The sequence below is a fragment of the Salvelinus sp. IW2-2015 genome, linkage group LG6.1 (genome assembly GCF_002910315.2).
Source record: "Salvelinus sp. IW2-2015 linkage group LG6.1, ASM291031v2, whole genome shotgun sequence".
In the NCBI taxonomy this organism is placed as follows: Eukaryota; Metazoa; Chordata; class Actinopteri; order Salmoniformes; family Salmonidae; genus Salvelinus; species Salvelinus sp. IW2-2015.
Genome location: NC_036845.1, coordinates 16018487 through 16031093, shown reverse-complemented (window position 1 = coordinate 16031093; position 12607 = coordinate 16018487). Strand labels below are relative to the sequence as shown.

The 12607-nt window shown below is 42.1% G+C and overlaps 1 protein-coding gene across 1 annotated transcript in view; it reads left to right on the top strand.

Moving 5' to 3' along the window:
- The window catches only part of LOC111965204 (glutamate receptor ionotropic, kainate 3-like), a 108288-nt gene that overhangs the window by 76319 nt on the left and 19362 nt on the right, over window positions 1-12607 (top strand). The window contains 2 exon segments of the mRNA XM_070444036.1: window positions 3457-3660; window positions 10498-10721. Coding sequence (XP_070300137.1) covers window positions 3457-3660; window positions 10498-10721 — 428 coding nt within the window.

Below are 12607 nucleotides of genomic sequence, written 5' to 3'. Positions count from 1 at the left end.
ACACAAAATAATAAGATTTAGGGTCAGTTTCTTTGAGCCAGATTAAGCCTATTCATGGACTAAAAAACATTTCCTATGGAAATTCCCCATTGGACATGCTTTTCAATCCAGGAGCAAGGTTTAGGTCCAAATCAGCCACTTGCATGGATCACCTGCATCTTTTGACAGTGTATGATGGTTTAGGAGTATTCTAGAAATCAACACTTTTAGATTGTGAAAGCAGAATGAGAATAGAGCATCAGCAGCAATAATATCAGTGTCTGTGTTTTTTTCCCTCCATTCTGCGCTTAATGACATTGCATCAAACTGATCGCAGCGATCCGCGAATAAGACGTCTGACAGTTTTATGGCGATAACTTCTCGCATTCCACGACGAGATTAAGATATTTAATGTGTTTCCCAGCTCTCGCATTAATTGTTTTCACTCCATTGCCTGCAACTGTGTCTGCATATCTCCTTCCCCGTTTTCTTATGTAAACCCATGCTGCGTTAGAGAGTGTGAAACTGGTTTAAACACTTTGATTTGAGTCCAAACCTTGGGGAATTTAAAGAGTTGGGAAGGCTAGAAACAGATGGTAATGACTTTTTTCTTCCCCTCTCAACATTCAAACTTTTGGATCAAGATAATTGGACAACTTCAACAAAGTTTTCCCACTAAGCTCTTGCTTTCTATCTAAATGCATTATTATCAAGTATTCCTTGGTTATCATTTATTTAAAGGTAWCGTCCTAATTGCAAACGGCCAACTAGCTACATGTTAGGATTGCAACCAATTATTTACTTGAACATTTTCTGTCCCTGAGATGGTGTTTTGGGTGTAGAAAAGGACACCTGTTAAGTGTCAGACTAGGATGTGCTATACCAGGGGTGTTAGACGTGTTTTGATTCTTCCACCAAGACCTCCCTTCAAGGCATTTACCATCAAGACAACATGATTTGAAACAACAGTGATTTCCATATTTTCCCACAGCTTTMTTATAATATACATCAATCGCTTTCTTTGCCACCATAAGCATAGCTAACCCCACCCTGTGAAACACACGTTTTTCTGACCGAGTGGTAAACCGTGTTATGACTGGTTATTTCCCCCTCTTTAACGGCTTTTCTAGCAGCTTTGTGTAACACAAAGACGTGGCCGATGGAAATACAAAAGCAGAGGTCACCTTGACTGGAGAATCAATTACTCTGCTTATGAATAGACTTCATTAATTGTATGTCTGACCATYGGAAGCAATAAATAAATAGCCCATGAGGAAGTGGACAACCATGTCTTTATAAAATGCACAGTGGGATATCTATGGGCCCTATTTTGCAGACAGATASTGGCAGACACTAAATAAAGGGAAATATCGAGCCATCCGCCATCCTTTMTTTGAGAGTTTAGTCATTGTTCATGCAGGCAATAGGCATTACCTGGAGACAGCAACATTTCAGGCATGGTCCATTTCATTGAAGCATTCTATTCCTRATCAAGCTTTTCTTCAACCTGATATTATGAGGAGCCAGGGAGAATATTACAGGGCAGTAAAGACCGCTAGCTCTCTGACCATAAACTGCATCGCGCCGTAGTATACAATGTCTACAAGGGGCAGTAGGCAGGGATGTGGGAGGGGGAATGGCCAGGGAAGGTTGGCTGGCTGCAGAGGCTATTTTGGAGTGCCTAGATTCACCATCTATTGTACATCAACGAGACTTCCTATTGCATGCTGTGCATTTCTCAGATTGCACAGCAGAACCGTCACTTGAATCAGTTAGATTTTCCTGTCGACATACAGTGCATTTGGAAAGTATTCAGACCCCTTGACTTTTTCCACATTTTGTTGCGTTACAGCCTTCTTCTAAAATGTATTAAATWGTTTTTTYCCCCTCATCAATCTACACACAATACCCCATAATGACAAAGCAAAAACAGGTTTTTAAAAAGTTAGCAACGTTATTAACAATAAAAAGCCGAAATAGGACATTTAAATAAGTATTCAGACGATTTACTCAGTACTTTGTTGAAGCACCTTTGGCAGCGACTACAGCCTCGAGTCTTCTTGGGTATGACGCTACAAGCTTGGCACATCTGAATTTGGGGAGTTTCTCCCACTTCTCTGCAGATCCTCTCAAGCTCTGTCAGGTTGGATGGGAGCATCGCTGCACAGCTATTTTCAAGTCTCTCCAGAGATGTTTGATTTGGTTCAAGTCCGGAGGCGGACATTCAGAGACTTGTCCCGAAGCCACTCCTGCGTTGTCTTGGCTATGTGCTTAGGGTCGTTGTCCTGTTGGAAGGTGAACCTTCGTCCAGTCTGAGGTCTTGAGCGCTCTGGAGCAGGTTTTCATCAAGGATCTCTMTGTAGTTTGCTCYGTTCATCTTTCCCTCAATCCTGACTAGTCACCCAGTCCATGCCGCTGAAAAACGTCCCCACAGCATGATGCTCCCACCACCATGCTTCCCTGTAGTGATGGTGCCAGGTTGCCTCCAGACGTAACACTTGGCATTCATGCCAAGTGGGCTGTCATGTGCCTTTTACCTAGGAGTGGCTTCCGTCTGGCCACTCTAGCCTGATTGGTGGAGTGCTGCAGAGATGGTTGTMCTTCTGGAAGATTCTCCCATCTCCACAGAGATCTGGAGCTCTTTTAGAGTGACCATCGGGTTGTTGGTCACCTCCCTGACCAAGGCCCTTCTCCCCCGATTTCTCAGTTTGGCCAGGAAGCCAGCTCTAGGAATAGTATTGGTGGTTCCAAACTTCTTCCATTTAAGAATGATGGAGGCCACTGTGTTCGTAGGGACCTTCAATGCTGCAGACCTTTTTTTTGGTGTCCTTCCCCATATCTGTGCTTCGACACAAGCTCTACAGGCAATTCCTTCGACCTCATGGCTTGKTTTTTGCTCTGACATGCACTGTCAACTGTGGGACTTTATATAGACAGGTGTGTGCCTTTCCAAATCATGTCCAATCAATTGAATTTACCACAGKTGGACTCCAATCAAGTTGAAGAAACATCTCAAGGATAGTTAATGGAAACAGGATGTACCTGAGCTCAATTTCGAGTCTCATAGCAAAGAGTCTGAATAGGGTATTAATTTGTAGTAAAATTTAAAAAATGATTTTGCTTTGTCATTTTGGGGTATTGTGTGTAGATTGAGGAGGGAAAGTATTTATTTATTACATTTTAGACTAAGCCTGTAACGTAACACAACGTGGAAAAAGTAAAAGGGTCTGAATACTTTCCGAATGCACTGTACATTCTGTTAATGCAAGGAAAACCATTCCGCTCGTCCATATTTAACATACAGTGCAGCTAACCACACATTGGACCGGAGTCTCCCTGTCTTATCAGCACTTATCAGCCCAACAACGACTTATCAGCCCAGATCACTTTGCCTCAATTAGGTGCGTGTGCCGAAGAACAAATGGAAAAAGCTGACCTCAACGCTGGTTTCCATTAGATTTTTTTGTGTCTGCGCAGGAGGAGCCATATGTCATGCTTAAGAAGTCTGACAAGGCGCTGGTTGGCAACGACCGTTTCGAGGGATTCTGTATCGACCTGCTCAAGGAGCTGGCCAGCATCCTGGGCTTCACCTACGAGATCCGCCTGGTGCCTGATGGGAAGTACGGATCGCAGGACGACAAGGGYCAGTGGAACGGCATGATCAAGGAGCTGATGGAACACGTGAGTTGGACTACCAGTTACCTTCTGACTGTTACTATTACTGTCTTACTATTGCTTATAGCTAGTGTTCAACATTTAAATTATTTAATCTGTAGTCAAAACATCTAATAATTTACGTCTTGTTTGTTGGGACTCTGTTTTTGTCTGATAGAATCTGATTTGAACCTTATCACAATCAAACTTAATGTGTTTTTTTTACAACAAATATAAGGATTTAAGACATACTATGAAGAATACAAGTATAGCAACATATTAAAGTTGGTTTTGAACGCATCAGATGAAAGCATCAAAGGCTGTTAAAATATAGCTGACATTGACAACAAGGACAGTGCCCCGCTAGCCTTTTGAGAGTGTCCCTCCCCATCGCCCTCTTCTTGTCCTCAGCCCCCCTGGTCAACGATGTGCTCGGGCTGGAAAAGTTGTAATAGCTTAAGTGGCATTTAGAGAAGGGAGAGGGTGGGAGTCGGACGGTTCGAGTCAATGGCTAGGTGCAGAAAGGGTTAGGAAAGGTGGGCTAGTGCCGCAGCACTTAATCTCTACCTTAGCCAGATCCAGCTTGATATCTGTAACCTTGARGGGGAASTAAGAGATTAAGGCAGGAAATGTTGCTTATAGAAATACATGCTTTCTTCTTAATGAACAGTAAACATAGGCTACGCATGTATGTTATTGCAGCTTACTATTTTTTTGATGCGATTATTATCATTATCATTATTGTATTCTGCATTGTTGGAAGGGCCTTTTAGTGAGCATTTATTTCACTGTTAGTATACACACGTTGTTTCCGAAGCATGCGACTATAAAGTCGATTTSATTTGATTTGACAGAGTTGACTGTTACCAATAGACACTATCTAGACAATAGCCTGGATATACACACTGATTTCACGTTTGTTTTAAGGGAAACAATGTGATTCAGTCTGGGCTTCAAAGCTATCTAGACAATACAGTAGAGCACATTTGAAAACAACAAAGCAAGTTTCAGAGCACCTGTATCTATCTCCATATATCCCGTGCTGTGAAATGTACTTTGTACTGTACTCRGTGCACTCCAACACATTTGCCCCCTATAGTGTGTTAKGGGCAACATATACTTAGTACAATGCAGATTAATTCAAGCGGTCCTCCATGTTTTGTTTTATGGTTTGAGTTCACTCTCAGCAGTTCCTCACAGTTAAATMGTTGGCTGAAGAGGTCTCTGTGCCCAGTAATTCCTAAACACTTATCTTGGCTTGGGTAGAACTGAGCATGCTACCTGATGTTTTCTACAGTTCTACTGTATTTGGGTCTATTGCTTCCATGTCAGCTGATAGTAGAACAATCAAGAACACCAATGTTCCATTCCGATATTACGTACTGTAGGTCTACCTATTATCCTCATCATGGTTGTAGAATACAGTAATATAGGACTAGGTTTTGATCTAGTATGTTCCTTGCACAGTATGTAAAGGGTAAGTGTGCTATAGACTGTCTCCCTGTGCTACTGCTCTTTATTTGAATGGCCTACACAGCATCACCACTGCTACAGTGTATGGATTTATTTAGCTGGTTCTATTTCCTTCCTCCTGTCTATACTGATAAGCTGATCTTGAATCAGCAGACAGGAAAAGGACACTTTGGAGTCAGCTCAAGAGAACTGACCTGAGATTGCCATGAGAAGCTTGGATGGATATTGGTTTCCATACAAGTAAATTGTGCATATTGTTGTGAAATTGTTAGATACTACCTGTTAGATATTACTGCACTGTTGGAGCTAGAAACGCAAGCATTTCGCTACACACGCAATAACATCTGCTAAACACATGTATGTGACCAATACAATTTGATTTGACAACCTTATCCCAAGGATTGGAATCATGGACCGTGGTGCTGCATTCTGTTCATCCCAAACCAGAATCACCATGTGTCATTGGCTAATGTGCTGGCCGGTTTGACATCCAATGAAAGTCATGGATATGTTTCTGGGATGCTTTTATGCAAATTAACAGAGGTATGAGCTCAGATGACAGTGACAGCAAACAAATCTTTCTGAAAAATTWGTACACAAAAATAGTACACAGGGAGGGGGTGCTTTATTAATGGACAGTGTCAATGTTATTTATCGGTTAAATGTATTTCCTTCCGATATTTTTTAACCCCCACCATGCTACATTACAATGCYGCCGTTTACTATTGACAACTCACCCAACGTRTCACCTAGTTAGACTAATTAATTGGTTTAAGGAAGACAACAAGCAAAACAAAGCCGTCTGCGGTTGTTYTTGGCTGATTCATCCTGTCAGCCCACAATCTCACATAAATCATTGTTTCATTACTCAACGGTGCAGTACTCGTGTGGGTTTATTAAAAGCAGTTGTAAGCCTTCATTCATCTGTGTCGGTCACCGAGCCCTGTCAAACAAAGAAGCAAAYGTGGAATGACAAAAATAAAGTCTGTTGTTGTTATGTCTGATGTCAACGCGTAGGAAGGAGCGAATGGTCTCTGATTTCTAAAAATTAAAAACATGCATGCATGTAGCTGGGTTAGTGTGTTTATATACATTTCCTGAGATTGTACTATTGAATGAACAAAGAAAGAAGTATTGCAGTGTGTCTCACCTACAAGTCCAACTTTGTGTGCATCACGTGAATATCTTTCTGTTTTTGCATACACATGTAAATGTGCATAATATACATGATTAATTGGCCGTWGTGTGTAAATACAAATGGGATAAATCTTGAATGAGAAAGAGTGTGTGTGTTGTGGCTAATTAAATAGAAAAAAGCCTTCCGTGCCCATGTAGCATAGCGACCTTTATTTTCCTCTGAGTCGTTAAAGCCCACTACAAAGCCAAAGGGCATTGTGGGAAAGGCGTTAAATTATGCAACAGGTCATGTTAAACTTGATTTAGTCACAATAGATGATCCAATTAATCATGATGTTGATGCCGGTATTAATTGCGAGCTTAACACATCATTTGTTTCTGTTCAATTAATCTCTTTCGCCGACAGATACACAGGAAGGTTACGGCGAAACAAATGCACGCCACGGCTAGCCACGCATCTCATTGTCCACATGTAGAGATAGCAGACTGGATTTGGGACCTTGGCAAGATTTTGGATTGAAAAAGGGCTTTATTTGCAGTCCTAGGCACGTACATGCACGTGGGTCTCTATCTGAGGGTCGCAKACCTGATTGGTTTTACAGTGGAACAGGGAGGGGGTTTTGACTACTGAGGGCGGGACAGTGGTCAGAGCTGTCATTTTGACGGACGGGCAGCATGMCTTTCAATTGCATCAACAAACACAGCTACATTATTCTGCTACATTATAGTATTTTTGTGCTTTAGAATTCTACTTGAAGGATAGGATGATGTTATAGTCATGCAAATTCYATTGTCACTCTGCAATCCTTTGCTATTCAAGGGGGACGTACTGTAGAGTCAGACGATGGAATTACCAGGRACTACATTTCTCTAGTCATATATGCAAATTGAAACAGTGGTGGACAATGCAGGCAGTTGGAGCACCGTATGCAAATCTTTGTAAAACAATCATCGGGTTAAGAGGTACAGGAAATGTGGCGAACTGTGTCATTTGTGAGACAAATGTTCTCCGGCGCTGTCCAAGATTATCATTCAATACAACTATAAGACTAAAYAATCAAACCCCACAAACGTTAAAACCAGTAAATGTCAAGGGACTGAAAGTAACACAGATTGTTACAGTTAACCTCTGACGGGAGTGTTGATCTAGGTGTAATTGTATGTATCCTACAGAATGTCATCAGGTGTGGTAGTATGAAGGTAGCACAGCTCTAAGYTTACAATACCATCTGCGCGCCCACAGATAACACAGAGCCATGTGGCACTCAGCAGGGTACTATCAGGTTATCACGCGTGTACTCGGCAATACGTGTCTAAGCAGAAAATAGCCGTGCAGCGTGTATATTAGCCCACCATAGGGATGGCTGAGATTGGCTGGGATCACCTGCTGCTAGGTATTCCGGTTGAGTGGCAGCTAGCTTGAAAAGCGGCAGTCGGCGGCAGAGAACAGAGGAAGCGGGTGTGTGTTGTAAACGTAAATGTTTAATGAGGGCACAGTGGATTGCACCACATGAYAGATTGCCTGTGCCCACACTGTCTCTTTGTTAAGCTTTCTTGTGTTTAGCCACCACAGTGTTGGCCACAGGCACAGGTATAATCCAAACGGTCACACGCGGAGTTTCGACCATTTTCTTATACTGACCCCCATTGACTGCTCTGAATGTTAGAATAGTAATTCGTCATTTTGTTGGAAGGGGGGGAGTGACTGAGCTGTGGTAGTGACACCCCAAAAATTATGTCAATGACACCACAGAAGCATTTTTATTCTTCAAATTTTGGTGGTTATTGTTCTACATTGTAATGACAGCATGTCAGCTAAGCAAATAAATGAAGGGGATTGATTAGATGCATTGCCAGCCTTGTCCATACATTACAAATTACAGTATGTCTTTGATTGTCCAAATAATGTTGGGTTGGGTAGTACAAATCAGCTACATTTGTTCCTTGGAATACTTATGAGCATTTTCTTTATAGGGAGAAGGGTTCTGGTAATTCAAACGTTCATATGATCTACAGAACTAGACATCCTCCACACTTGCCAATGTACACACTAATACCTAATTTAACTGACCTCCATCAGGGCCATTCTGGTGCTGGCACACTGAGCGCTGTTCCTCTGMCACCACTCAAAAAGGAAGAAAAAGAGATTGGCCCAAACCCCATTGTGAGTTTCCTTCGGTTCCGAGGAAGGGAGTTATCCAAGCGTGAACCAAGCAGCTGGTTTCATTAATCTCCTGTCCAACCCTGATGTGTTGGAGGTGTGGGGGGAGGCAATGTAAATGGTGACCTTCTGAATATGCAGCCAGACGCAAAATCACGGGCCGCAACGTTCACCGTCAGACCCTGCCAGGGCAGTATCTCAGAGAGCTATATTAGGCTAGTCAGAAGGCACCAGGCTCCAGATACTGGAGGCATGGGGAGAAGCTGGTGGGAAAGCATGTGGGAATGGACCTTGTTTCTTGTGATTCATTGGGGCAGGTGTTCGTCGTTTATGTAGAGAGCAACAACAAAAAAGATTTGGGAAAATTGGAGGGAGGGGGCAACCTGTGATCTCCGCTAAATTACTTTGGTGTAAAGTTCAAATTATGTCATATGTTACAGGACTTAATGCAGTGCCTTGCAAAAGTATTCATCCCCCTTGGCGTTTTTCCTATTTTGTTGTATTACAACCTGTAATTTAAATAGACAAACCTGCCAAGAGAGGGCCACCCACCAACACCCATGGACCAGGCAAGGAGGGCATTAATCAGAGAGGCAACAAAGAGACCAAAGATAACCCTGAAGGAGCTGCAAATGTCCACAGCGGAGATTGGAGTGTCTGTCCATAGGACCACTTTAAGCCGTACACTCCACAGACCTGGGCTTTACGGAAGAGTGGCCAGAAAAAAGCCATTGCTTAAAGAAAAAAATAACCCAACACCTCTCATCACCCTGAGAACAACATCCCCACAGTGAAGCATGGTGGTGGCAGCATCATGCTGTGGGGATGTTTTCCATCGGCAGAGACTGGGAAACTGGTCAGAATTGAAGGAATGATGGATGACGCTAAATACAGGGAAATTCTTGAGGGAATCCTGTTTCAGTCTTCCAGAGATTTGAGACTGGGATGGAGGTTCACCTTCCAGCAGGGCAATGACCCTAAGCATACTGCTAAAGCAACACTCGAGTGGTTTAAGGGGAAACATTTAAATGTCTTGGAATGGCCTAGTCAAAGACTAGACCTCAATCCAATTGAGAATATGTGGTATGACTTAAAGATTGCTGTACACCAGCGGAACCCATCCAACTTGAAGGAGCTGGAGCAGTTTTGCCTTGAAGAATGGGCAAAAATCCCAGTGGCTAGATGTGCCAAGCTTATAGAGACATACCCCAAGAGACTTGCAGCTGTAATTGCTGCAAAAGGTGGCTCTACAAAGTATTGACTTTGGGGGGGGGGTGAATAGTTATGCACGCTCAAGTTTCCTTTTTTTTGTCTTATTTCTTGTTTGTTTTATAATAAAAAATATTTTGCATCTTCAAAGTGGTAGGCATGTTGTGTAAATCAAATGATACAAACCCCCAAAAATCTATTTTAATTCCAGGTTGTAAGGCAACAAAATAGGAAAAATGCCAAGGGGGGTAAAGACTTTCGCAAACCACTGTACTTGTTATGAAACTAACAATGTATTTTATTTTCCTCAAACTGGTTTTCAAGTTTCATGTAYCTTTTTGGTGTAACAACAATGGTTCATGCAGATCTATGATTTTCAAACATACCTGAAGAACATATGAAAGTCCCAGCAAAAGAAGCTCAAATCAAATGTTAGTCACATGCGCCGATCTACAACAAGTGTAGACTTTACTGTGAAATGCTTACTTACGAGTCCTTTCCCAATAATGCAGTTAAAAAGTAAGAAAATGAACAAAAAGATACAAATAAAATAGTAACAAAATAAAATAACACTAAAATAACAATAATGAGGCTATATACAGGCTATATACAAGGATTACCAGTACCGAGTCAGTGTACTGGGGTACGAGGTAGTTGGGTGATTGATTGAGGTAATATGTACATGTAGGTTAGGTTAGGTGATTGATTGATTGATTGAAGCACTATGTGCATGTACTGTAGGTAGGAGGTGAAAAGCACAAAGTCCGGGTAGCCATTTAATTAACTGTTCAGCAGTCTTATGACTTTGGGGTAACAAAGGTAATAAAGCTAGCGAAAGGATCTGATCATTTGACTGATCGTCCCTTCTCTTGTCTCACCTACAGAGAGCCGACTTGGCTGTGGCCCCTCTTACCATTACCTACCTGCGTGAGAAGGTCGTRGACTTCTCCAAGCCCTTCATGAGCATGGGCATCAGCATCCTGTATCGCAAGCCCAACACCACCAACAACGGCTTCTTCTCCTTCCTCAACCCCATGACCCCTGACATCTGGGTCTATATCCTGCTGGCCTACCTAGGCGTCAGCTGTGTCCTCTTCGTCATCGCTAGGTGAGYCCCAGACTTTTCTTGGCTACTTCCTGATYTGCCTGTCTGTGTGTGTTTGTGTTTATTGAACWTTATTGAGAGTGATATCTTTTGTTTATTCTACTTGTAGGGCTAAGTTACAGTTGCAGGCACTAAAAAGTTAGTTAAAAAGATAACTTGTATAGCGATATAGTTTTTTGTGACAACACTGTCTCTCACTAGGAGAGCACCATGTTGAACATGCCAAAACCAAGGCGCAACCTAACGTTTTAATGCCCGCAACTGTGTATGGTTGCAGTTATGTGGAAATGTTTTATCTGGGAAGATATAGTGCACAAAAGGAGGCTGGCCAATCCGAATCTCTGCAGAACTGAGTCAGTCAATGATCGTCTCAAGTGATTCCATCATTTGGGGATAAGGAGAGGTCTCTGCTCTGCAGTAGGTCCATGTTCAATTGGTACAAGTCCAACATTTTGTGTGAGCTGGTGGGTAGTGATCAAGGCAGTTATGTCAGCRTGGGCTCTCTGTGGAGCCCAGCAGTGGAGGAAAAKGATGAGAGTAGCAAACCACCAGCGAAGTTATGCTCTCCAATTCAAAGCGTTTCCTGTATAATTTCKCTGCAGTTGTAATGCTTCTTTGAAAAACTTTCGTCTTCGAAATGTCTAAAAATAAATACCTGCCGATACCTGGCGAAAGAMATTTGATAATAATAAAAAAGAAATGTCCCTCATGACATTTACTTGTGCTTGTTATCATTTCCACATTCCCCACAAATCATTGAAAATCATTGAAAGTTGAACCTATTAGTAAATGCATGAAATTAGTATAGATTGAGATCATTGAAGAGTATCTCTGATTTKTTCAATATTTCCCTATGTGTTCCAAATGTGTTCCTGAGACTTTCTGTGTTGCATTCTTYACATAAGAGATAAAGAAAAGAACCCATGTGCCACTTGCAGGCATCCTCCTCGCCTTGGGTGGTCATTGTCACTGCTTCTCACCGCTTCCTGGTGCCTCCAAATGCAGAGTGGTGCTTGAGGAAGTTCTGAGAATGTGGAGCTTTTGAAGGGGCTTGGGGTTCTGAGAGGAGTCAGCTGYACTCCTCAAACCTCTCCCATTATGTCTTGAGACACAAGCTCGTTTTAGCACCCTGTTCTATAAGTATAACAAAAAAAAATATCTCTGACTGTTGCATCATTCTTTGGAGACCTGCCCAGAAAGCGAGCAGAAGTGATTTGAGCCAAAAGAAGGCTCAAATAGCAGTTTGATGTATGGGTGCTTGAGATGTTAGAAAAACCAGAACGCTTTGACGAAAGAGGCAAATGTATGTGTTCAATATCAGGTAGGCACGTACTGTACTGATAGTCTATAGTTKAAAACAATTCAGACAACTTTGAAAACCAAAGCTTTTCTGGACAATCACAATCCATGTCACTGAGCAGGCACTCATGAGAAGAGAACTATGAAAGCGCTAAGCCTTATGTTTTGCCACAGCCATCTTGGAGTCCATGACTATAGGTCAACAATATGGGAAACCTACTCGAGTGCTTACAGAAGCGTGAAAACAGAAAATGAATCACAACCATGCTCTAAGTACGAAAGAGAAAACATTGAGCAGTGMCCGGTAGAGTATATGCACTTGCCTTATCAGTGCTCTTAAAACCTGGCATCTCTTTAAGGATGTAACTAGGGGGGTAGAAATCATCACACGCTTCAATGCTGCAATACACTACCCAGGACCTGGAAAATATATCTTTGAAATTCCATAAGATAAAAATGGGAAGTGGAATACAGATTACAAAATAAGACTCCTTCTATACCATGCCAATGTTGATAAGAACTTACGCTCTAGCAAGTGTGTAATAATGGAGTTTTTCCCCAGTCATCCTTATCTTTTCAAATAGCAACAC